The following is a 24,889-nucleotide window of genomic DNA, read 5'->3' on the forward strand; positions in this document are numbered from 1 at the left end:
GGGAGTGTGTAAGAAAGATTGCATAGGAGAGCACTGAGACACCAGTGGGAACCTGGTCAGACAGGCCCTCCATAACTTAATCGTGAATGAAATAGGGCCTAGTTGGGGATCAGGCAGCGCAGGCGCCTCTTTAGGCCAAAGGTAAGAGTTAGGATGGAAAGGGGCCAACCACAGTTTCTCTATCTCCATCCACTTAGAGAATGCCAGTAAGGTGGACCATGCTGGAATACGCCTCAAATGTGTTGCCCAGTAGTATCTGGTTATATCTGGCACCGATAGGCCGCCCCTAGATTTGTGAGAGAGTAGAACAGACCTGGAGATTCTGTGTCTCTTTTTCGCCCGGATAAAGTGTAATATCAGCGGTTGGGTAAGATTGAGAGGCACGTAACACGTAAAAAAAAAGTAATAAGAAAACAAGGGTAAATTCCTAATACTATAACCAGGGAGAGGAGAAACCTCCTGACCCTAGTGCAGGTCTACTCAGCCGGTCTGCCCCTAAAATAGGGGAGTATAGTCAGCTGATCCGGATTCACCACCTCCTGTGTTAGACCTAGGTCAGGGCCAGAGGGCGGGGTCCGGAAGAGACCCACCTAATGGGGGAAAACGTGGCAACAGAACCTTATAAAGGAAAAGAAAAACGTCAAGTGTAGTACTACACAAGAGTAGAAACTGAGATATATCACTAACTATCCAGACACTAACCCCGGTGCCCTTATGCACATTACTTCCAAAATTACTAAGGAGGGGAAAGGTACCCCGAATCTAAGCAAACATGAACAAACATAAGACCCCCTTCAGTCAAATACAAGAACTATAAAGGATATATGAGCAGCAGGTGTTCTCCTCTAATCGTAAGAGTCCTGGGATGGAGCTCTGGTTTGCGGCCTTCGCCTCTTCTGTTGCAGTTGGGTCTTATTCTGCATTTGGTGCAACTGAGGGGGGAGATCCCCCCAGTCGTCCAGTCATGGAGTCGGGATGTTTCAAATGTCGCAGAATTCCTGCAGCTCCTCCATCACAGAGAGCGTCTTACTCCATCTTTGGTGGCCGACAGGGCAAAAGGAAAATTCCAGCGATAGGAAATGTCATTTTCACGTAAAATGTCCAGCAGCGGTCGCAAAATCCGTCTCTTCTGAAGGGTGATCCCAGAGAGATCCTGATAGAGCTGTATGGTGTCCCCGTTGAAGACAAAATCCTTTTTCTTCCTCGCCGCCAACATGAGGCGCTCCTTTAATTCAAAGTCATGCACACAACAGATCACGTCCCGCGGGTTTCCTCCCATTGCTTTGGGCTCAGTTTTTACTGTCCGCTCTACTTTATTTTTTTAGACCCTATGGTACTTTAACCCTAGATGGTCTGATTGTTCCTAAAATATACTGCAATACTACTGTATTGCAGCATATGGCATTTTTACAGAGTATTCATTACAATGCACCACCAACTCATTGTCACGAAACCGCAGATACCATGCAGCCTTAGGTCTGACGAGGACCCGAGGCTGTCATAGCAACTGATCGCCGCTCCCCAATGACGTCCAGGTATGTGACGATCGGAGCAAAGATGGTTGTGCCCACGCGCAGCTGTCTTTTAAATTATCAGCGCACTTACCCTTTAAATTTCTTGAAGCTGCTGCACACGCATCCTAGGAGGAGGGAACGTGCGCACCGTGCTGCCGGAGTCATCGCTGGATCGTGGCAAGGTGAGTGGATCGACGGGGGCCCGGAGCAGCGGAGAGGGGCGCGGGTGCGCTTGCAACCCGGGAGATGGATCGTGGGAGCATCCGTGACACTGCCATTGTATAGGAAGCTTCATTGTTTACTTCCTGTGGATATAAACCAGTTGATGGTCATGTGAGGTCACACTCTGTGATATAACGAGCCGTGCATTAGGGATATTACACAAACATGGACAGATTTCTATTGACTGGAAGTAAGTGATAATGTTTTCCAATTAAATACAGAGTGCTGAAGTCAAGCTCTTCTCAGAACGCCCTTCAGCTGTGATTGATGTTTTTGCATCCTTCACAAGAGTAGATTAGCCCAGTCCCTACATCCGGGGACAACTGCCCTTGTAGAAGGGGTGTTCAGAGTAGAGAAAGCTTTATTTTGTCACTGAGCTTTCTGCTTCTGTGACTTTATGTATTTTGCCCATTACTTAAAAGTAACAGGATTTGGAAGGTGTAAATGTTCTTGATATGGTACTGGTAGTACTTTATTAAGTCAATGTCTACTCATTTTTTCTCTTCAAAGAACTTCTCAATTTAAGTTTTACTGGCAGTACAATTGTTGTGGAACATTTAAAATTGCTCAATATACTCATAATGGGAGTATTCACTAATTCTGATAGCACTAATACAGTACATAATAACCCTATTGTAACAGGTGCTCCTACGACCTATATCTGGGGTCGCAGGCGCACCTGTGTGCCCCCCTGTGCCCCTGGATCATGTCTGCAGCCTCAGATACTTTCCCTGGCTGCAGCAGAGGTCTCCAAGATAATTGGCGCTGGATGGCCGCCTGCAGTGATAAATTACTAGCCCCTTCCTGTGTCCCCTAACAGATCTTTGCTCCTAGTACCCTAGAGAAAGCTTGCTCCCTATGTCCTGTGCATTTATAGCGATTTCCTGTTGTGACCCAGATTCCGTTCCTGACTTTGCTCCTCTGCTGCCAGCCCTGGCCTTCTGCCTTGTACCTGACTTCGATCCTGTGCTGCCTGTCCTGACCTCCTGCCTGTCCCCAACTATGGTCTTGCTCTCCAACGCAACCTAGTGGTATCAACCTAGTGGTACCCAGTGGTGCAACCCAGTGGTATCCCGCTGCAGCAAGTACAACCTGCTCTGCGGTGGGCTCTGGTGAAAACCCGGTGCCACATAGACTTCACTCCCAGGAGTCAGCTTATGTACAGTAGGTTCACTACCCCTAATCCTGACATCTGTGAGAACACCGTCTCTGATGTTGATGCCTGGGACCTCATCTTCAAGGACACTCAAATTTCCAGTGCTACAAGGTACTAAACGGGTTTGGTACCACTACATTACAACATAAGGGCCAAAAATTTCACATACGGGGTAGTATAGACCTGAAGACACTTTAATGCTGCTACACAGGTTTCATGTTGGTTGACCTATAGCTGTTCTAGCTCAGGTGTTGTTACATTGCTGTACCAAGACTGAACGGTGTGACCCTAAGCTAAAGTTTAGAAGTCTCTCTGGAGATAATCATGTGTACATAGATGGAGTGCACCTAAACAGATCAATTCAAAGAAGACAGAGACTAAATTGATGACATGTCTCCAATGCAAGATTTAATCAATGAAAATGGGATAAGGACTATTTAGCTGTAGGTAAACAGAGTCTCATCATCCCCACATCATTCTTTCTACTATCAGAACAGAAACCTGGTTTGTGTAATGTCTTGATCTGATAACACATTTAGGCATCCTCACTAATTAAGATATAATGGAATGGATTAACAGGTGTTAGTGCATTTGCTCATCAATCAGTTTAATAAACATTAATAAAAGTAATGATTTGTCACCTACCAGGTAAGATTTTCTATTGAAAGGAACCATGGCTTGTACTGAAGTAAAGGCAAGCAATACGTAGCATATTCAACAGGTGTTGTAAAGTATTCAGACCCCTTTAAATTTTTTACCCTTTGTTTCATTGCAGACAATTGGAAAGATCAAAAAAGATCTTTTTTTATCATTAATGTATACTCTGTACCCCAACTTGACAGAAAAATAAATAAATGTAGATTTAAATTTATTAAACAAGAAAAACTGAAATATCACATAGTCACAAATATTCAGCCCCTTTGCTCAGTATTGTGTGGCCATGAGTCTTCTTGGGAATGATGCGGTGGCTTGGGGTCATTGGGGCAGATTTACTTACCCAGTCCATTCGCGATCCAGCGGCGCGTTCTCTGCGGTGGATTCGGGTCCGGCTGGGATTCATTAAGGCAGTTCCTCCGACGTCCACCAGGTGGCGCTGCTGCGCTGCAGAGCATCGGAACGCACTTAAGTTCACCGGCCAATTCCAAGTGAAGGTAAGTGCAAGCTCCGCAACACGTTTTTTTTTTTTTTTTTAAGCGGTGTTTTTTTCTGAATCCGTCGGGTTTTCGTTTGGCCACGCCCCCCGATTTCCGTCGCGTACATGCCAGCGCCGATGAGCCACAATCCAATTGCGTGCCCCAAAATCCGGGGGCAATTCAGGGGAAATCGGCGCAAATCGGAAATATTCGGGTAACACGTCGGGAAACCGCGAATTGGGCCCTTAGTAAATGACCCCCATTGTCTTGTTGGAAGATGAACCTTCGGCTCAGTCTGAGGTCCAGAGCACTCTGGAAGAGATTTTCATCCAGGATATTTCTGCACTTGGCCACATTCATCTTTCCTTCATTTGCAACCAGTTGTCCTGTCCCTGCAGCTGAAAACATCCCCATAGCATGATGCTGCCACCACCATGTTACATAGAAGTGTAACAGCAAAGGGCCTGGATACTTATGACTATGTAATATTATTAGTTTTTCTTGTTTAATAAATTAGCAAATATATCGTTTTTTTCTGCGAAGATGGGTTGCAGAGTGTACATTAATGATCAAAAAAAGAACTTTACCAAATTTTTGTGACGTCAATTTTATTTTTAATTTTGAAAACCCTAAACGGATCCAAAATAGATAAAATGCAAAAAAGAAACCACACTTGGGCTGTGGTAAAACTTACATTAGGCTTGCTGCTGCATACTTACCAGTAGCTAACCTTCTCAGTAGCTAATATTTTTATGTACTTTGCAGCATAGTGGATATGATTTTTATAAAGTTCCTTACATTGCAAATCCCTAATTTATTGCTGTGTGGTTGCAAACGTTGAAATTCATGGGAGTTCTGCAGTGATTCCGACATGCGAGATGCAGCAAAACACACACATGGCTTTCAGGGAAATGTTAGCAGAGTGTCTGTACCCCCTGGCCCCAGCCTAACCACCTTATTTTGGATACAATTTAAAAATATGGTGGAAAAAGCCAACTGCATAATTTGTGCTGCTATGAATACCATAAGCATAACATAAGGAACACCATTGTGTATGCAACTTTGTGCAAACTGATGGTAGATGATAAGGTTTCAGCTAAGCTTCTGTATTGGTTTTCCAAGAGATTTGCCCTAGGACTGCAGGAGAAAGGAAAAGTATCACCTTTTACCCAATCAATTGGTAAGCTATAATATGGTATTAATTGGAATATTCCTTTAATGTAGTACCTGTAGGCTCCTGTGCGTCCCTAGGTCACTACCAGAATATTGTCAAGCAGTGTAACACCTTCTAGATTTTGTTTCTTTCATGGAAGTGAGCGGTAAATTGGATGTATAAAGGCAAGGAGGCGGAGAGTTTAACAGTGAAGTCAAGGTGGGGAGCTCTGAACGCCTCCACTTCTGTAATTGGCAGGGTGTAGGACCATCAATTACAATGAAGGGGCTTTCTGAGGAAGAGAGAGCTTGACTTCAATGTAAACATCTCTGCATCTGTATACTGCCATTACACCGGGTCATAAAAGAAACTTGATCTGGAAGGTGATCAGCTGCTTGAAAACATACTGGTAGTGGTTTATCAGGTCAATTTCTGCTGACAGGTTCCCTTTAAGCACCTATGGACCTGCTAGATCACTGTCTGCATACACTTAGCCCCTGTGATAACCATTTTCAAAATGTGAGGCAATGCTGGCCTACAGTTACTATAAGTGTTGTTGTTTGTGTTGTACATATTTACAAGTTAGTGGTCTTGTTGCATCTGAATAATTAATGTGTACAAAATAACATCCTGATAAAATTTTGTTCATAAGGTAGTTTGTAAAGTCTCTCGTTGGCAATGCTACCTATCAATATTGGCTGAAATATCCATGGCTAATAAATACAATCCGTTTTCTAAGCACCCAGCTCATTTAGCTGTGCACATCTATGCTGTTTTGGATGGTTTCTGGTGCCTTTGTATCTTAGTAGGAAAACAATCAGATAGGGAAAACTTTGCTAGCAGGACACAAAGATGCCTAGGGGGTTTACCTCTGTAACACACTAGTTAAAATATTTTCTCTAAGTCTCGTGTTTACATTGAAACCTTTGTGATTTTAATGAAGAAATAGGAGTGTCTCAATATTGGGAAATTTACCACATAGATTATGCAGCACATAGTGGTAAATATGTACAGTAATGTGTGGTTTAGTAATTATAGTCTCCAGTAGGTTAAATGAGTTGTCTGAAATTTTAAACACATTATATAAACACACACACATTTTAAACTCATTAAACACATTTAGTAAGGGGCCGAATCACGTTTTTCTGTCGGGTTACCCGAATATTAACGTTTTGTGCCGATTTTCCCTGAATTGCCCCGGGTTTTTGTCGAATTGTGGCGCATTGGCGACGGCATGCATGCAACGGAAATCGGCGGCGTGGCCATCAGAAAACCCGGTGGATTCGGAAAAACCGCCGTATTTAAAAAAAAAAAAAAAGTGTCGCTAAACACGCGCTTACCTGCACCCAGCAACAGATCGTGAACTCCAACGGACTTCTGCGCAGCAGCGACACCTGGTGGACATCGGGCGCACTACCTTAGTGAATCGCTGCAAGACCCGAATCCTCCACAGAGAACGCGCCACTGGATCGCGACAGAACCGGGTAAGTAAATCTGCCCCATTATATCCATTGACACAATTCATATATGATGTCAGATACATTATTCGCTTCAGCGGGTATTTGCCATAGATAGCAGCATTACAAATTATGAATCAATCCCTACTACAGTGTTTAAACATAAGGGACTGGGTTGGACTGGGGGCCCACTTTCTGCTACATGGAAATATTACCCATACATTATTAGGCTGTTTTTACACAATGCATTTTTATTGCATCACAAATCTAATCAGTTTTAACCTCTTCCCGACGGCTCTGGTCACTTAAATTAAGTTTATCATCCACCAATACCCCCCCCCCCCAGTCTTTTTCAGCTCCAGTTTTACCAAGTAATTGACTGTTTAGAACATAACTGTACTTTTTGTTTCCATGGCCCAAGTGCATAACTTTACATTTATCTACATTAAATCTCATCAATGATTTCTCCACCCATATCCCTTTGTAATGCTATACTATCAGCCCCGGTATTAATTACTTTACAGAGCTTAGTATTATCTGCAAATATTGAAACTTGACTGTGTAAACCCACTACAAGGTCATTAATAAAAATATTAAAAAGAAGTGGCCCCAATAGTGATCCCTGTGGCACTCCTCCACTGGTAACATCAACCGAATGTGAGAATGTGCCATTAATGATGACCCTCTGTTTTCTATCACTAAGCCAATTGCTTACCAAAATACACAGATTTTCCCCTAGTCCAAGCAGTCTCATTTTATGTACCAACCTTTTATGCGGCATTGTGTCAAATGCCTTGGAAAAGTCCAGATATACAATATTCACAGCCTCCCCCAGGTCTAGTCTGGAATTTACCTCCTCAAAGAAGCCAATCAGATTAAACTGACAGGACCAATCACGGTACATAGTTCATGTAGAACCCAGGGGTGTATGCCATCTGGCCCCAGTGTTTTGTATATCTTATTGGTTGTGGGTTAAACTTTTCACATTTCAAAGAAAATTTACATGATTCCTCATTATGTCTTCCACCAGGGGATTTTTCTTAGGTAAAGACAGTCGAGAAAGCAACATTCAGTAGATTTGCCCTTTCCTCATGACCACCATGACCCGCAGATTATTTCTTATTTTATGTACTTGAAAAATAATTTTGGATCATTTTTACTCTCCTTGACAATATTTCTCAGTCTTTTTTTGCAGCCTTTATCTGCTTTTTACAGAATTCATTTTTCTCTATAATCCTGTAACACCTCATCGCTACATACGCCTTTTAGCACCTTAAACGCCTTTCTTGCTTATTGCTCTCCTTACAATACTAGTTAACCACATAGGCTTTTTCTTGTTAGTCTTATGCTTTTTCCAATATGGTATGTGTTTCTCACAGGACTTTTTTAGAATATTTGTGAAAAAGTCCCATTTTTTTGGTTGCTTTTGTCTTTGAGAATATTGTCCTAGTTTATGCCTATAAGGTCTTCAGTTGCTGAAAATTTGCCCTCCTGAAATTTAGAGTGTTCCCTGCCTCTCTACTAACCCTCTTAGTAAAGTGTAATACAAAATCAATTAAGATGTGGTCACTATTACCAAGGTTCCACCCAATATGTAATTTTGATACCTTGATAACAGTGCCCCCCCCCCCCTCTTGTTGGCGTCAGGACTAGTTGCGATAGGTAATTGTCTTTTGTTGTTGACAAAAACCTGCTACCTTTGAAGGACCTGCAGGTTCACCAGACCCCCCCCCCCCCCGAACCCGAGCACCTGGCAGACAACACACAGTATGCATGGTCTTTGTGCCAGATTGCCCTGTCCGTTCCTCATATTGTGGCCCCTCATATCGCAGACCCTCTTATTTCCCCATCAAATTGTGTCCTGTCATCTCTCCCTCATATTGTGGCCTTTCTCATCTCCCCTCATTGTGTGGCCCCCTCATCTTGTGGCACCTTGTACCCCCTTATATTAGACCTGTCATCTCCCCCTCATATTGGGGCCCCTCGTCTTGCCTCATTTTGTGCCCCCACTTCTTATGCTTTCCTTGTTTTAAATTAATTTAACAAAATTATAAATACCACATACTTACCTGTCCTCATTCCCTGGCAGCTCTCCTCTACTCATCTTCCTCTGTGCTGTGATGCCAGCAGCAATGACATGCGGCACCATACCACTCCGTACACGGGGAAAAGATAGGACATGTCCTATCTTTTCCGGTGTTACGGGCTGTGTGCAAGGGGTCACCCCTCCTCCTCTCCTTCTTGGTTGACGTAGTGTGCATGTAGCCTTAGACTGTTTTTTATTTTTAAACATAACCCATTTAACAGAAAGTATGGAGCCCTGTCAGGGGAAGGAGTTAAAGGACTAAGCATACTTTGAGAGAGTTTAACAGGAAAATGTTTAACCATTCACTTGTGCATGTTGATAAAAACAGGAATATGAAAAGGGATTTATATTCCCGGATTGTAGCTTGTCTAAACACAAGGGGAATGTGTCCTAGCACTTCTCTTCTCCCTGCATTCAAATGCTCCACAGCTCCCCTTTGCTCTCAGTATAAGCTGATTCTTGCATCTTGGATATAGTGTAGAGAGATCACTCCCCAAAACTTTAATATGAATCCATGGTTCACAGTGCTGCTGCTACTAAAAATACACAAAAGTATTTAATCAAACCCAATACATAACTGACTTTTTCTAATTATTTATACAAAGCATTCTTATTACTCAATAAGAAATGCTTGGATATTTTCTCGTTAAATATTTAGTTTTCTGTAAAGGTAGCTAGAGACAACTGTTAACTAACAGTTAATAGGTAAGTCAGATCAGAGAAATGATTGTCAGAAAGAGAAACAACGTACATACCTTTAGCCATCACTTTAAATGACACTATTCATTTCCATGTTAACTGAAATAACCCTTTGACTCATCAAAGAAGTATCACCACAGAGGGTCAATGTTCAAGAAGAGATGTTCCAGATTTGTCATTTTAATTTTTCAGTGTATCTATTGGAAACATATGTTATTACATAGCAAAATATGTTCAGATCAACTTCCAAATAAAAAAAAATCAAACAATAATGGATCAATTAAATCAGCCTCAAGAAATTGCTATATTCTAAAGATTAAAGGGGTATTCTCGTCTGGGCACTCACATTCAGTTTCACTAATCTTCCATATATAAACATTTCTTCAATTAGATGTTATTAAAAAAAAATGTTCCTGTGTGAAGATAATTTCACATAAAGTCACGTTGTCCCTTAGAAACCAGATAGCTTCCTCGGATACGACCACGTCACACTCTAGCAGTGGTGCCCAGACTTGGGCTATATTGTCCTGTCGGACCACCAGGGTTCAGCAATCATTACCACAGGACGGCTGTGGGACATGCAGTAACTCCCAGACATTTCATATACAAAACCTTTTTGTTTATTTATGCACTCTCTTGGGCAGAGGTGGCAATATCCAAGGAAGCCATCTCATTTCTAAGGGACAAAATGACTACATTTATGAGAAATTATCTTCACACAGGAACATTTTTTTTAATAACATCTTATTGAAGAAATGTTTATACATGGCAGATTAATGAAACTGAATGCGAGTTCCCAGACGAGAATACCCCTTTAAGGGCACATTCACAGGGCATACCACTGTGGCTGGAGAGGAGGAGGAGGTGGCCCCTTATCCCTCTATAGGAAACAGCGGTGCGCTGCCGCACACTCGAGAAAAGATAGAGCATGTGTGGCACTGTCCCGCCACCGGGCCGCCATTGCCATCTATGGGAACATATATGTGGATGCAAATTTGCGGCTGCATATACATCCCCACAGACGGCCGTCTGAATGAGCCCCAACCCTGACATTCTACATTTCACAATAAATTATAATGTTATGTGGGGTGAATGTATCAACTTTGATGATTGACTATGTCTTGTGCCATTTTTGTTTGTTTATAATTCATGATGTTGGTGGATTAAAGTAATTTTTTGGTTTGTTGTAGTCTTGCTTTTTTGTTGCAAGCAGGGTCTATGTTCATTTGTGGCAAAGCTGCAACTGCGCCAAAACTATGTCACAAATAGAGAGATTGTAAAAGTGACTTTACAATCTACTACAATATTTAGATTATGCTGACTGAATTGTTATATATGTTGGCTGCTTAAAAAAATGAAATCACTGATTCAATGTCTTAGCTACTTAAAGAGAACAGTGTGAATTAACCCACTCAAAATAAATACTTACCGTAATTAAAAACTATGATGAAAAAGCCTTGCCCTTGTTCAGTGACCCCCACCGATCAGCAAGTTATCCTATCCTGTGGGTTGGGCCTAACTTGGTTCTTGGGACAACCCGTTTAAGGACACCATACTTACAGACAACTCCTAGTTACAGACAGAGCACTCTGCCCACTTTGACCTCTGGTGAAGCTCTCTGGATGCTTTACTTTAGCCCCAGGCTGCAATAATCGGCTGTAGGGTGTCTGTAATAAAGCTTTATTGATAATCCTTGTTCCCAAGACAGCATACATTTTTAAAAATCCAATTGTAACAAGGCCAAAACAAAAACTTTTGTCTGGTGTTAGAATTATAAAATATACCTGTTACGACTTACATACAAATTCAACATAAGTACAAACCTGCCTGTATATTTTTAAAACAGGGAGCAACGTTCCACTACAGGTGGTTTCTGACTTAAGAACACCCAATTCACAGACAACCCTTAGTTAGAAAAGGACCTCTGATGAAGCTCTCTGGATGTTGGTAATTTACTGAACTTTAGCCCCAGGCTGCAATGGTTAACATAAGAGTTAAAAAGAGTTAATCCTTTTTCCCTTGACAGCCCAAATATATAAAAATCCTATTGGAAAGCCTATAACAAAATCCTATTACAGCTTAAGAACAGAACTTTTCCTGTACGTAACCCAGGTACTGCCTGTAATTGATAACTGTGGAATATTAATAAAGGGTTATCCTAGATGTGAAAAGAGAGACACTGGGATCCGTTCTCCTTGTTTTTATTTTACTTCTGTACCTATAAAAAGAAAATATAAGCATTATGTATCTTCATCCAATTTCTGAGGCTAAACAGGCCTCAGAATGTGATATATTTATAAAACAGATGGAACAATAGACTATTCAGCCACCTCAGTTATGCACTCGAACCAACACTATCCTGTAGTTATTATTACAAAGAACAGGGCTGGGACTATAAATATTTGAAAAAAAAAAAAACTTTAGCAAAGAGATATATACACATAGACATAACTGACCATAATGGAAATCCGGTATTGGTATATGTATCCATTAGCTGTGACTCATATATATTGAGATCCCCATACAAAAATAGCACAGCTAAAACTTTTCACCAGAAAAAAATCCACATTGGTTTACATACATTTCACTTATCTGGTTTTGTATCAATTGAAAGGTGCAGTGGCTTCACGTTTATCATGAAAATTGTTTGTGTATGTCGGGCAGCTCAACATACATACGAAATCTACCACCAAAATATACCATGAAAACCAGGGACAGTAACTCATAGATCCAGGCACTGACTGTGGTAATCTTATATTTTTTTTTTTGCATGGCCTCCTTCCTTCTAAAATAAGCTCTCAATGGGGAGTTACTAGAACTCCTCGACAGGCTGCTATACTGCTTCCGCCTCTCTCTGCCTGCTCTTATCTCACAGTGGGAGGGCTCCTGCACAGTGTAGCAACCTGTGAAGATACAGCACGAAGGCGCTCTGGAGCTTGTATGGTGCATAAGAATAATTTTAAAAATTGATTTTAGAATGAGAAAGCCATGGTTAACAAATATTGAAAGATTATCACAGTCTCAGTGTCTACATATATGAGTAAGGGACCCTGGTTTAGAATGATTTTCTTTAAGTGCTTGAGGGCCAGAGAAGTAATAGGTGAGTGCTCTTTGTGGTAAAAACCCTTTAGGGCTGTTAACAATGCTACTTTCTGTCCTGAAGGATTGTGAAATTATGTATGTTATTGAGTCCAATGAATTCAGTTGGATTGGGTTGTTTTGCAATCTTATTTATACTCTCTTTTACTTCAACAATGTGATGTCAAGTACAGCTGCAGTAAAAAAAATAAAATAAAATAAAATCTGGATATAATAATGGAGCAATGTGATTATAATTTCAGCCCAAATTACATAACGAAGGCAAATTTAATCAATTATGAAATCACATTCACTAGCAGCCCTCGTTCTTAACAGTTTCAATCATTAGTAATATCAGGCTTGGTTTAAAGAAAATCACCACAATTATATCTACTATATAAGATTTAAACTTATACAAGGATCACTTATTAGGCGGGTATCTAAATTACAATTTCTGTAGTAATGGGGTCAGTGAAGCACCATTTCGAGATGATGCAAGTCCCACATTGATCATTTATTATGTAGATGGGTAAACCTATTTAATTCCTATTTAGCAATCTTATGTAAAGCATGTCTCCTTTCTTTTTCTACGCAAGTCAAATAGCATAAATGCTTATCATAGTTTTCACCTATCCACAGTATAGGTTAAAAAAAAGGAAATTTTTGAAAATTTTTAAAAATTCTAGATTTTTGAAATTCAAAATGTTCAACTTTTTCAACACAGAATCATAACAACAAACTTGCCAATTGTCTGCTTTATGCTGACATGGTTTTTTATGCTTCCTCTCATTTTTGTAGGATGTTATGGGGCTTTAAACTTTACATCTTTCACATTTTCATAAAAAATGCTAAATCATGCTTTTGAGTCACCAGCTCAGATTTCAAGTCACTTTGAGAGGCCTAAATAATAGCAAAACCACAACTTTTATGGAGTTTGTTAACACTTTTATTGTTTTACAAGGATTAAAACAAAATTCTGTGGAATATTGAAATGTTTTTTGGCTGAATGAATGTGAGTGGGTCCAATAATGTTACTGATTTATTGTACAGATTGTTATAGACATGGCGTTACCAAATATGTGGGGTTTTATTGTGATTGTGTTTTTTGTAATTTAATAAATTTGTATAGGGAATGTTGGTATGTAGGGGACTTTCACTTTATTATTTTTATTAAATATACTTTATTAAGTGTATTAAACATTTTTTTTTTAGAGGTTGGCTTGCTCTGTTTGCTTGTTTAAGCTATTCTTCACCTAACACAGTGCTGCGCTTGTTAAGCCCCTTCTACACTGGCGTTTTTCATGCGCGAGTTCTGCGCGTGCATTTGACGCGCAGAACTTGCATTGCACTCTGTCCCATTGTATTCAATGGCTCTTTCTTCATTAGCGTTGTTTTTCACGCGCGTGCTTGCGTTCGTTTGCACGCGCGTCAAAATCGCAGCATGCTCTATTTTTGCGTTTCACGCCCCATTCAAGTCTATGGGGACGTATCAAAAACGCATTGTACTCGCGAACATTGCAAGTGCAATGCGTTTTAAATGTAAGGGTTGCTAGGTGACCAGAATAACAGTATTTCCCCTGCTTGCGAACGATCATTTAATTAAAAAAACACAATGAAGAACAGTGAAGAATAGAATAAAAACAGTGAACACAGTGAACACAGGATCATTTAAGAGAAAAACACAGTGCAGAACACAGTGCAGAATAGATTACAGATGTTCGGCACATCTGCTTACTTGTTGGGAGATACGCGCGGAACTGTGCGAACAAAATAGCATGTGAAGAACAATATATATGTGTGAAGAACACATTGCAGATGTATTTAAACATCTGCAATTTGTTCTTCACACACATATATATTGTTCTTCACATGCTATTTTGTTCGCACAGATGTGCCGAACATCTGTAATCTATTCTGCACTGTGTTCTGCACTGTGTTTTTCTCTTAAATGATCCTGTGTTCACTGTGTTCACTGTTTTTATTCTATTCTTCACTGTTCTTCACATCTGCTAACTTGTCGGGAGATAATATACACGGGGAACAGTGAAGAATAGATCGCAGATGTTTGCAAATTATCAGAAGACATTATTTTTCAATTAAATAACACATTTTAATCCCAAACCATGGTCCCTTTGAAAAATGCTCGATTCTCCCATTGACTCGCGCGTGAAAAATGCGCCGAAAACGCGAAAAAAACGCTAACACGCGCGTGAAAAACGCAAAAACGCTAATTACTCCAAGGAAAAATGGAACAAAAACGCAACCAAAAATGTCAGTTTTTCACGCATTGCACCCTGACGTGAAACGCAACGCTAGTGTGGAAGAGGCCTTAAAGCGGAGTCCTGCAAGGAGGCAGGGCTGGTTCTAGGAAACATTCTAGGGACCCTTGGACTGCCAGAGGAAAATCGGACCCACCCAGAAGCCCCTTACATACTACTATGTCCAATGTCGGGAAGGATCTGATCAGTGGTGACTGATCTGATTGAGGATCTGTTAAAAATTATAGGAGACTCAGAATTGCCCTGGTGCCCATTTTTTTTAATGTCCTCTTTTTAAAATGAACGCAAAACACCGGCGGCTCGTTCCCGATCGCAGGCGTTTCTATAGAAACGCCAATGCGATAGGGCTGCGGCTTGGTCTGTGTTTACAAACGCAGCCAAGACGGCACGTCTGCCATCACCCTAACTTTCCAGTTTGCTGTGACTTTGCAAAAATGGTGTCCTATTCAAAAGAGACAGACCCTCCAGTAGCAGGTTTTTCAGATGAAGGCCAAAGGGGTGACCTAATCAGCCATAGCAAAAGAAGCTGGTTTTGCAAACTCTGTAATTTCTAAAATATTGCATGTTTACAACATCACAAACTCATTCAAGTCCCCCAAAAAAGCCCCCCTCAATAGACAGATGCAAGAGAGGACAGGATAATGCTGAGAATCTCCATGAGTAATTGTTTCATACAGTTTCTCAATGTTTAAGAGCATTTGGATGGAAAGCCCACTTTCCAGTGACTAAACCTCACATTAGCAGAAAGAATCAAAGGCTAGACTCAGACCTTTGCTCACGGAGCATGTTGTGTGGACAGAGGGGTGGTCCACAGTTCATTTAAGTGATGAAAGCAAGTTTATTTTATTTGGTAAAGTGTATTAAAAAAGTCAGTGAAAGGTGTTATGGTTTGGGAAATGTTTTCTGCAGCAGGAGTTTGACCTTTTTTTTTTCACCAATAAACCTAAAGACATATTCCCACACAGGTTTTCATACTGTGCCCCATGCTTTTTTTTGTATAAAAAAGGGGTGTGTTAACTCTTCATTCGGCTAAGCTCCCTATTCACCCCTTCCTCAGGAATGAGTGAGACATTGGCTGTGTGCGACTTGCTGAAGATAAATCAGCTCCCTCATTCCCCTCACCCTGAGGGTACATTCACACGCGGTATGCCCGCCATGTGGGCATACCGCTGTGTGCTGGAGAGGAGGAGGAGGTGACCCCTCCTCCCTCCATAGAGAATAGTGGTGCACGGCCGCACACACGCCGAAAGATAGAGCATGCCCGGATCTGCCCCGTGCCGCTATTGCCGTCTATGGTAACGTACATGGGGCCGCGAATTTGCGGCCGCATGTACGTCCCCGCAGACGGCCATGTGAATGAGCCCTCATTCTGTAGGCACGTTGTAGAGGAAACTTATGAAAATGCCGGATTTAGCACGGAGGACGAAGAAAATTGAACTCACATAGCGTGATTTACATTCATGGTGAGATAACAGAATGTAAACGAGGAGGAATTTAGGGATGGCTGCAATTCATTCTTATAGCAGTTTTTTTTTTTTTTTTAAATGTTGGATTACATTTACTGACAGGTTCCCTTTAAATAGATTCTGGGAAATGTGCAAATATGTTTATCTTGGTGTGACAAGGATAACTTTGTCTCAAAGGAACTGCAAGCCAATAATTTCCACCGGTGCTTGGATGCTCGCCATTACCCTGGAGTGGCTGTCAGTCTATCTTATATGTCTCTCTTTTATGCCAAGTACTTCCTGACAATACTGTGAGGAGCAGGAGGCTCTTCACAGTGGACCTCTGTGCCAATTATGTTTTTTTTTGGAGGATACCAGCAATTTAAGTAACAATAGATCCTGAATTGGTATATCTCTATGAAACATTTCTTATCTCAACCATGTTAAGAGACTTGCGCTTCCTTCCGTTTTGGATAAAGATATGCCCTGGGTGCACCAACTGCTTAGCATACTGATGAAAAAAAGAATTTATATGAAAGTGCATAATCACAGATAAAGGTATTTTGTAAATCCCAGTGCACCTATTAAACATGCTGTCAGGAGAGTATAATGCTTGAGACATTATCTTTACCTCCTCCAGCGCTCTTGTTGTCCTGGGGCACTGTCCGTCGGTTCCATGATGCCAGTGTCAGGCCTGATACAGCATCACATTCGTTGTATAAGGCATGCAGAATTAGTTGGATGGGGGTGCCTCTGTACACAAACATGTCAAGGCAGTGACGGCCACCACCGTGGGACTACAGGAGTTCCAAGAAGGGCATGGTTAAGATTTTTATTGGTTTTATAGCCCGCCCCCTGAACCTGGTACACATTATTTGTAAAACTCGGACAACCCCTTTAACCCCTTCATTTGTAGCTCTCAAGAATAAGCTCCTCCACAGGAAAAATCACCCTGTAATTGTAGAGTGAAATAACTGCGGTTTTCTTGAACAACTAGGACCTTGAATATAACAGGCTGCACATATTGTTCACTCTTGTCCTTGGGAACATAAAATAAAACTTAGTAATACATTGTTATCACAACTCCACCAGTAAAAAAAATCCACCATTGAAATTTCATTCTCGCACCAACAAACTACAACTACCTCATTCACATGGCTGTGTGCTCGCCCGTACCGTAACCTAGGTAGGCAAACGACTGGGTGGGATGAGCACTTCTTACCCCAACCCTAGTAATAGAAAGCCAAATGACCACTGCTGAAATACAGAAATAAATATAGAACATGTCCCATATTTTGCACGGGGACTCCCCAGCTCGGTCAAAGCAGGGCGAGACACAATAGCCTCATTGCATTGTGACCAGGTGCCACAGGCCTCTATGATCTGGCCACAAATGGTACAGCCAGATAACACCCACCATTACAGTCATGTGCAATCTTGCAGTACATTTCACCGAGGTGTGAATCCAACAAACAAATAAACTTGTCATTGCCCTGGGGACAGACATGACGAAGATGTCCTTATTGGCCCAAACTACATCAGTGCATTTCTCCAATTTCCTACTTTGCACATAAATGTTAAATCCACCTCTTATAAAATGCAGGGAAGGTTTCTATTGTAACTGGCAAAAGACAAAAGCAAGTGTCATAGGGAAATGACAGGTGGTGATTTATTGTATCCATACAGGAAAGAAAATGTATGCATAACTTTAGTTTGTAGGTGAAATTCTTCTTCAGAACTCCATAGATGGAGACGCCCATATTGTGTCACCATACAAAGCTGTATTACAGGTGTATTCTTCCACAGTAGCTCTGTAGTATGCAGTATGAAGTATGCCACCTAGTGAGCATGACCAACACCGGAGAGCACAGACAGATGAACTAAGGGGGAATAAATCATGTCTCCCTCTTCCCCCTCCACATAACCTGCACCCCCCTGTCTCCCTCCTCCTCACCGCCTGCACCCCCGTCTCCCTCCTCCTCACCGCCTGCAACCCCCCCCCCCCGTCTCCCTCCTCCTCACAGCCTGCACCCCCCACCCCGTCTCCCTACTCCTCATTGCCTGCACCCTGTCTCCCTCCTCCAGAAAGCCTGCACCCCCGGTCTCCCTCCTCCTCACAGACTGCACCCCGTCCCCCTCCTCCTCACAGACTGCACTCTCCCCCATGTCCCCCTCTTGTCACAGCCTGCACTCTCCCCCATGTTCCCCTCCTGTCACAGCCTGCACTCTCCCCCATGTCCCCCTCCTCCTCACAGACTGCACTCTCCCCCATGTTCCCCTCCTGTCACAGCCTGCACTCTCCCCCATGCCCCCCTCCTGTCACAGCCTGCACTCTCCCCCATGTCCCCCTCCTGTCACAGCCTGCACTCTCCCCCATGTCCCCCTCCTCCTCACAGACTGCACTCTCCCCCATGTCCCCCTCCTCCTCACAGACTGCACTCTCCCCCATGTCCCCCTCCTGTCACAGCCTGCACTCTCCCCCATGTCCCCCTCCTGTCACAGCCTGCACCCCCGGTCTCCCTCCTCCTCACAGACTGCACCCCGTCCCCCTCCTCCTCACAGACTGCACTCTCCCCCATGTCCCCCTCTTGTCACAGCCTGCACTCTCCCCCATGTTCCCCTCCTGTCACAGCCTGCACTCTCCCCCATGTCCCCCTCCTCCTCACAGACTGCACTCTCCCCCATGTTCCCCTCCTGTCACAGCCTGCACTCTCCCCCATGCCCCCCTCCTGTCACAGCCTGCACTCTCCCCCATGTCCCCCTCCTGTCACAGCCTGCACTCTCCCCCATGTCCCCCTCCTGTCACAGCCTGCACTCTCCCCCATGTCCCCCTCCTCCTCACAGACTGCACTCTCCCCCATGTCCCCCTCCTCCTCACAGACTGCACTCTCCCCCATGTCCCCCTCCTGTCACAGCCTGCACTCTCCCCCATGTCCCCCTCCTGTCACAGCCTGCACTCTCCCCCATGTCCCCCTCCTGTCACAGCCTGCACTCTCCCCCATGCCCCCCTCCTGTCACAGCCTGCACTCTCCCCCATGCCCCCCTCCTCTCACAGCCTGCACTCTCCCCCATGTCCCCCTCCTCTCACAGCCTGCACTCTCCCCCATGCCCCCCTCCTCTCACAGCCTGCACTCTCCCCCATGCCCCCCTCCTCTCACAGCCTGCACTCTCCCCCATGCCCCCCTCCTCTCACAGCCTGCACTCTCCCCCATGTCCCCCTCCTGTCACAGCCTGCACTCTCCCCCATGTCCCCCTCCTCCTCACAGACTGCACTCTCCCCCATGTCCCCCTCCTCCTCACAGACTGCACTCTCCCCCATGTCCCCCTCCTCCTCACAGACTGCACTCTCCCCCATGTCCCCCTCCTGTCACAGCCTGCACTCTCCCCCATGTCCCCCTCCTGTCACAGCCTGCACTCTCCCCCATGTCCCCCTCCTGTCACAGCCTGCACTCTCCCCCATGCCCCCCTCCTGTCACAGCCTGCACTCTCCCCCATGTCCCCCTCCTGTCACAGCCTGCACTCTCCCCCATGTCCCCCTCCTGTCACAGCCTGCACTCTCCCCCATATCCCCCTCCTCCTCACAGCCTGCACTCTCCCCCATGTCCCAGCCTGCACTCTCCCCCATGCCCCCCTCCTCTCACAGCCTGCACTCTCCCCCATGTCCCCCTCCTGTCACAGCCTGCACTCTCCCCCATGTCCCCCTCCTGTCACAGCCTGCACTCTCCCCCATGCCCCCCTCCTCTCACAGCCTGCACTCTCCCCCTTGTCCCCCTGTCACAGCCTGCACTCTCCCCCATGCCCCCCTCCTGTCACAGCCTGCACTCTCCCCCATGCCCCCCTCCTGTCACAGCCTGCACTCTCCCCCATGCCCCCCTCCTGTCACAGCCTGCACTCTCCCCCATGTCCCCCTCCTGTCACAGCCTGCACTCTCCCCCATGTCCCCCTCCTCCTCACAGCCTGCACTCTCCCCCATGTCCCAGCCTGCACTCTCCCCCATGCCCCCCTCCTCTCACAGCCTGCACTCTCCCCCATGTCCCCCTCCTGTCACAGCCTGCACTCTCCCCCATGTCCCCCTCCTGTCACAGCCTGCACTCTCCCCCATGCCCCCCTCCTCTCACAGCCTGCACTCTCCCCCATGTCCCCCTCCTGTCACAGCCTGCACTCTCCCCCATGCCCCCCTCCTCTCACAGCCTGCACTCTCCCCCATGCCCCCCTCCTGTCACAGCCTGCACTTTCCCCCATGTCCCCCTCCTGTCACAGCCTGCACTCTCCCCCATGCCCCCCTCCTCTCACAGCCTGCACTCTCCCCCATGTCCCCCTCCTGTCACAGCCTGCACTCTCCCCCATGCCCCCCTCCTGTCACAGCCTGCACTCTCCCCCATGTCCCCCTCCTGTCACAGCCTGCACTCTCCCCCATGCCCCCCTCCTGTCACAGCCTGCACTCTCCCCCATGCCCCCCTCCTGTCACAGCCTGCACTCTCCCCCATGCCCCCCTCCTGTCACAGCCTGCACTCTCCCCCATGCCCCCCTCCTGTCACAGCCTGCACTCTCCCCCATCTCCCCCTCCTGTCACAGCCTGCACTCTCCCCCATGTCCCCCTCCTCCTCACAGCCTGCACTCTCCCCCATGTCCCAGCCTGCACTCTCCCCCATGTCCCCCTCCTGTCACAGCCTGCACTCTCCCCCATGTCCCCCTCCTGTCACAGCCTGCACTCTCCCCCATGTCCCCCTCCTGTCACAGCCTGCACTCTCCCCCATGTCCCCCTCCTGTCACAGCCTGCACTCTCCCCCATGTCCCCCTCCTGTCACAGCCTGCACTCTCCCCCATGCCCCCCTCCTCTCACAGCCTGCACTCTCCCCCATGTCCCCCTCCTGTCACAGCCTGCACTCTCCCCCATGCCCCCCTCCTGTCACAGCCTGCACTCTCCCCCATGCCCCCCTCCTGTCACAGCCTGCACTCTCCCCCATGCCCCCCTCCTGTCACAGCCTGCACTCTCCCCCATGCCCCCCTCCTGTCACAGCCTGCACTCTCCCCCATGCCCCCCTCCTCTCACAGCCTGCACTCTCCCCCATGTCCCCCTCCTGTCACAGCCTGCACTCTCCCCCATGCCCCCCTCCTCTCACAGCCTGCACTCTCCCCCATGTCCCCCTCCTGTCACAGCCTGCACTCTCCCCCATGTCCCCCTCCTGTCACAGCCTGCACTCTCCCCCATGCCCCCCTCCTCTCACAGCCTGCACTCTTCCCCATGCCCCCCTCCTGTCACAGCCTGCACTCTCCCCCATGCCCCCCTCCTCTCACAGCCTGCACTCTCCCCCATGTCCCCCTCCTGTCAAAGCCTGCACTCTCCCCCATGCCCCCCTCCTCTCACAGCCTGCACTCTCCCCCATGCCCCCCTCCTGTCACAGCCTGCACTCTCCCCCATGCCCCCCTCCTGTCACAGCCTGCACTCTCCCCCATGTCCCCCTCCTGTCACAGCCTGCACTCTCCCCCATGTCCCCCTCCTCCTCACAGCCTACACTCTCCCCCATGTCCCAGCCTGCACTCTCCCCCATGTCCCCCTCCTGTCACAGCCTGCACTCTCCCCCATGTCCCCCTCCTGTCACAGCCTGCACTCTCCCCCATGTCCCCCTCCTGTCACAGCCTGCACTCTCCCCCATGCCCCCCTCCTGTCACAGCCTGCACTCTCCCCCATGTCCCCCTCCTGTCACAGCCTGCACTCTCCCCCATGTCCCCCTCCTGTCACAGCCTGCACTCTCCCCCATGTCCCCCTCCTGTCACAGCCTGCACTCTCCCCCATGTCCCCCTCCTGTCACAGCCTGCACTCTCCCCCATGTCCCCCTCCTCCTCACAGACTGCACTCTCCCCCATGTCCCCCTCCTCCTCACAGACTGCACTCTCCCCCATGTCCCCCTCCTCCTCACAGACTGCACTCTCCCCCATGTCCCCCTCCTGTCACAGCCTGCACTCTCCCCCATGTCCCCCTCCTGTCACAACCTGCACTCTCCCCCATGTCCCCCTCCTGTCACAGCCTGCACTCTCCCCCATGTCCCCCTCCTGTCACAGCCTGCACTCTCCCCCATGTCCCCCTCCTGTCACAGCCTGCACTCTCCCCCATGCCCCCCTCCTGTCACAGCCTGCACTCTCCCCCATGCCCCCCTCCTCTCACAGCCTGCACTCTCCCCCATGTCCCCCTCCTCTCACAGCCTGCACTCTCCCCCATGCCCCCCTCCTCTCACAGCCTGCACTCTCCCCCATGTCCCCCTCCTGTCACAGCCTGCACTCTCCCCCATGTCCCCCTCCTGTCACAGCCTGCACTCTCCCCCATGTCCCCCTCCTCCTCACAGCCTGCACTCTCCCCCATGTCCCAGCCTGCACTCTCCCCCATGCCCCCCTCCTCTCACAGCCTGCACTCTCCCCCATGTCCCCCTCCTGTCACAGCCTGCACTCTCCCCCATGTCCCCCTCCTGTCACAGCCTGCACTCTCCCCCATGCCCCCCTCCTCTCACAGCCTGCACTCTCCCCCATGCCCCCCTCCTGTCACAGCCTGCACTTTCCCCCATGTCCCCCTCCTGTCACAGCCTGCACTCTCCCCCATGCCCCCCTCCTCTCACAGCCTGCACTCTCCCCCATGTCCCCCTCCTGTCACAGCCTGCACTCTCCCCCATGCCCCCCTCCTGTCACAGCCTGCACTCTCCCCCATGTCCCCCTCCTGTCACAGCCTGCACTCTCCCCCATGCCCCCCTCCTGTCACAGCCTGCACTCTCCCCCATGCCCCCCTCCTGTCACAGCCTGCACTCTCCCCCATGCCCCCCTCCTGTCACAGCCTGCACTCTCCCCCATCTCCCCCTCCTGTCACAGCCTGCACTCTCCCCCATGTCCCCCTCCTCCTCACAGCCTGCACTCTCCCCCATGTCCCAGCCTGCACTCTCCCCCATGTCCCCCTCCTGTCACAGCCTGCACTCTCCCCCATGTCCCCCTCCTGTCACAGCCTGCACTCTCCCCCATGTCCCCCTCCTGTCACAGCCTGCACTCTCCCCCATGTCCCCCTCCTGTCACAGCCTGCACTCTCCCCCATGTCCCCCTCCTGTCACAGCCTGCACTCTCCCCCATGCCCCCCTCCTCTCACAGCCTGCACTCTCCCCCATGTCCCCCTCCTGTCACAGCCTGCACTCTCCCCCATGCCCCCCTCCTGTCACAGCCTGCACTCTCCCCCATGCCCCCCTCCTGTCACAGCCTGCACTCTCCCCCATGCTCCCCTCCTGTCACAGCCTGCACTCTCCCCCATGCCCCCCTCCTGTCACAGCCTGCACTCTCCCCCATGCCCCCCTCCTCTCACAGCCTGCACTCTCCCCCATGTCCCCCTCCTGTCACAGCCTGCACTCTCCCCCATGCCCCCCTCCTCTCACAGCCTGCACTCTCCCCCATGTCCCCCTCCTGTCACAGCCTGCACTCTCCCCCATGTCCCCCTCCTGTCACAGCCTGCACTCTCCCCCATGCCCCCCTCCTCTCACAGCCTGCACTCTTCCCCATGCCCCCCTCCTGTCACAGCCTGCACTCTCCCCCATGCCCCCCTCCTCTCACAGCCTGCACTCTCCCCCATGTCCCCCTCCTGTCACAGCCTGCACTCTCCCCCATGCCCCCCTCCTCTCACAGCCTGCACTCTCCCCCATGCCCCCCTCCTGTCACAGCCTGCACTCTCCCCCATGCCCCCCTCCTGTCACAGCCTGCACTCTCCCCCATGCCCCCCTCCTCTCACAGCCTGCACTCTCCCCCATGCCCCCCTCCTCTCACAGCCTGCACTCTCCCCCATGCCCCCCTCCTCTCACAGCCTGCACTCTCCCCCATGTCCCCCTCCTGTCACAGCCTGCACTCTCCCCCATGCCCCCCTCCTCTCACAGCCTGCACTCTCCCCCATGTCCCCCTCCTGTCACAGCCTGCACTCTCCCCCATGTCCCCCTCCTGTCACAGCCTGCACTCTCCCCCATGTCCCCCTCCTGTCACAGCCTGCACTCTCCCCCATGTCCCCCTCCTCCTCACAGCCTACACTCTCCCCCATGTCCCAGCCTGCACTCTCCCCCATGTCCCCCTCCTGTCACAGCCTGCACTCTCCCCCATGTCCCCCTCCTGTCACAGCCTGCACTCTCCCCCATGTCCCCCTCCTGTCACAGCCTGCACTCTCCCCCATGCCCCCCTCCTCTCACAGCCTGCACTCTCCCCCATGTCCCCCTCCTGTCACAGCCTGCACTCTCCCCCATGTCCCCCTCCTGTCACAGCCTGCACTCTCCCCCATGTCCCCCTCCTGTCACAGCCTGCACTCTCCCCCATGCCCCCCTCCTCTCACAGCCTGCACTCTCCCCCATGTCCCCCTCCTGTCACAGCCTGCACTCTCCCCCATGCCCCCCTCCTCTCACAGCCTGCACTCTCCCCCATGCCCCCCTCCTGTCACAGCCTGCACTCTCACCCATGTCCCCCTCCTGTCACAGCCTGCACTCTCCCCCATGCCCCCCTCCTCTCACAGCCTGCACTCTCCCCCATGTCCCCCTCCTGTCACAGCCTGCACTCTCCCCCATGCCCCCCTCCTCTCACAGCCTGCACTCTCCCCCATGTCCCCCTGCTGTCACAGCCTGCACTCTCCCCCATGTCCCCCTCCTCCTCACAGCCTGCACT

At 48.1% G+C, this 24,889-nt stretch overlaps 1 protein-coding gene across 2 annotated transcripts in view; it reads right to left on the reverse strand.

The window, feature by feature from the left end:
* LOC140126660 (sodium-coupled monocarboxylate transporter 1) overlaps positions 1–24,889 on the reverse strand; it is a 71,442-nt gene that overhangs the window by 44,943 nt on the left and 1,610 nt on the right. For both annotated transcript variants that reach the window (XM_072146366.1, XM_072146365.1), the window contains exon 2: positions 9,477–9,617. In XM_072146366.1, coding sequence (XP_072002467.1) covers positions 9,477–9,486 — 10 coding nt within the window. In that variant the 5' untranslated portion in view covers positions 9,487–9,617. The remainder of the gene's footprint in view (positions 1–9,476; positions 9,618–24,889) is intronic.

This window comes from Engystomops pustulosus, chromosome 4, assembly GCF_040894005.1.
Source record: "Engystomops pustulosus chromosome 4, aEngPut4.maternal, whole genome shotgun sequence".
Lineage (NCBI taxonomy): Eukaryota > Metazoa > Chordata > Amphibia > Anura > Leptodactylidae > Engystomops > Engystomops pustulosus.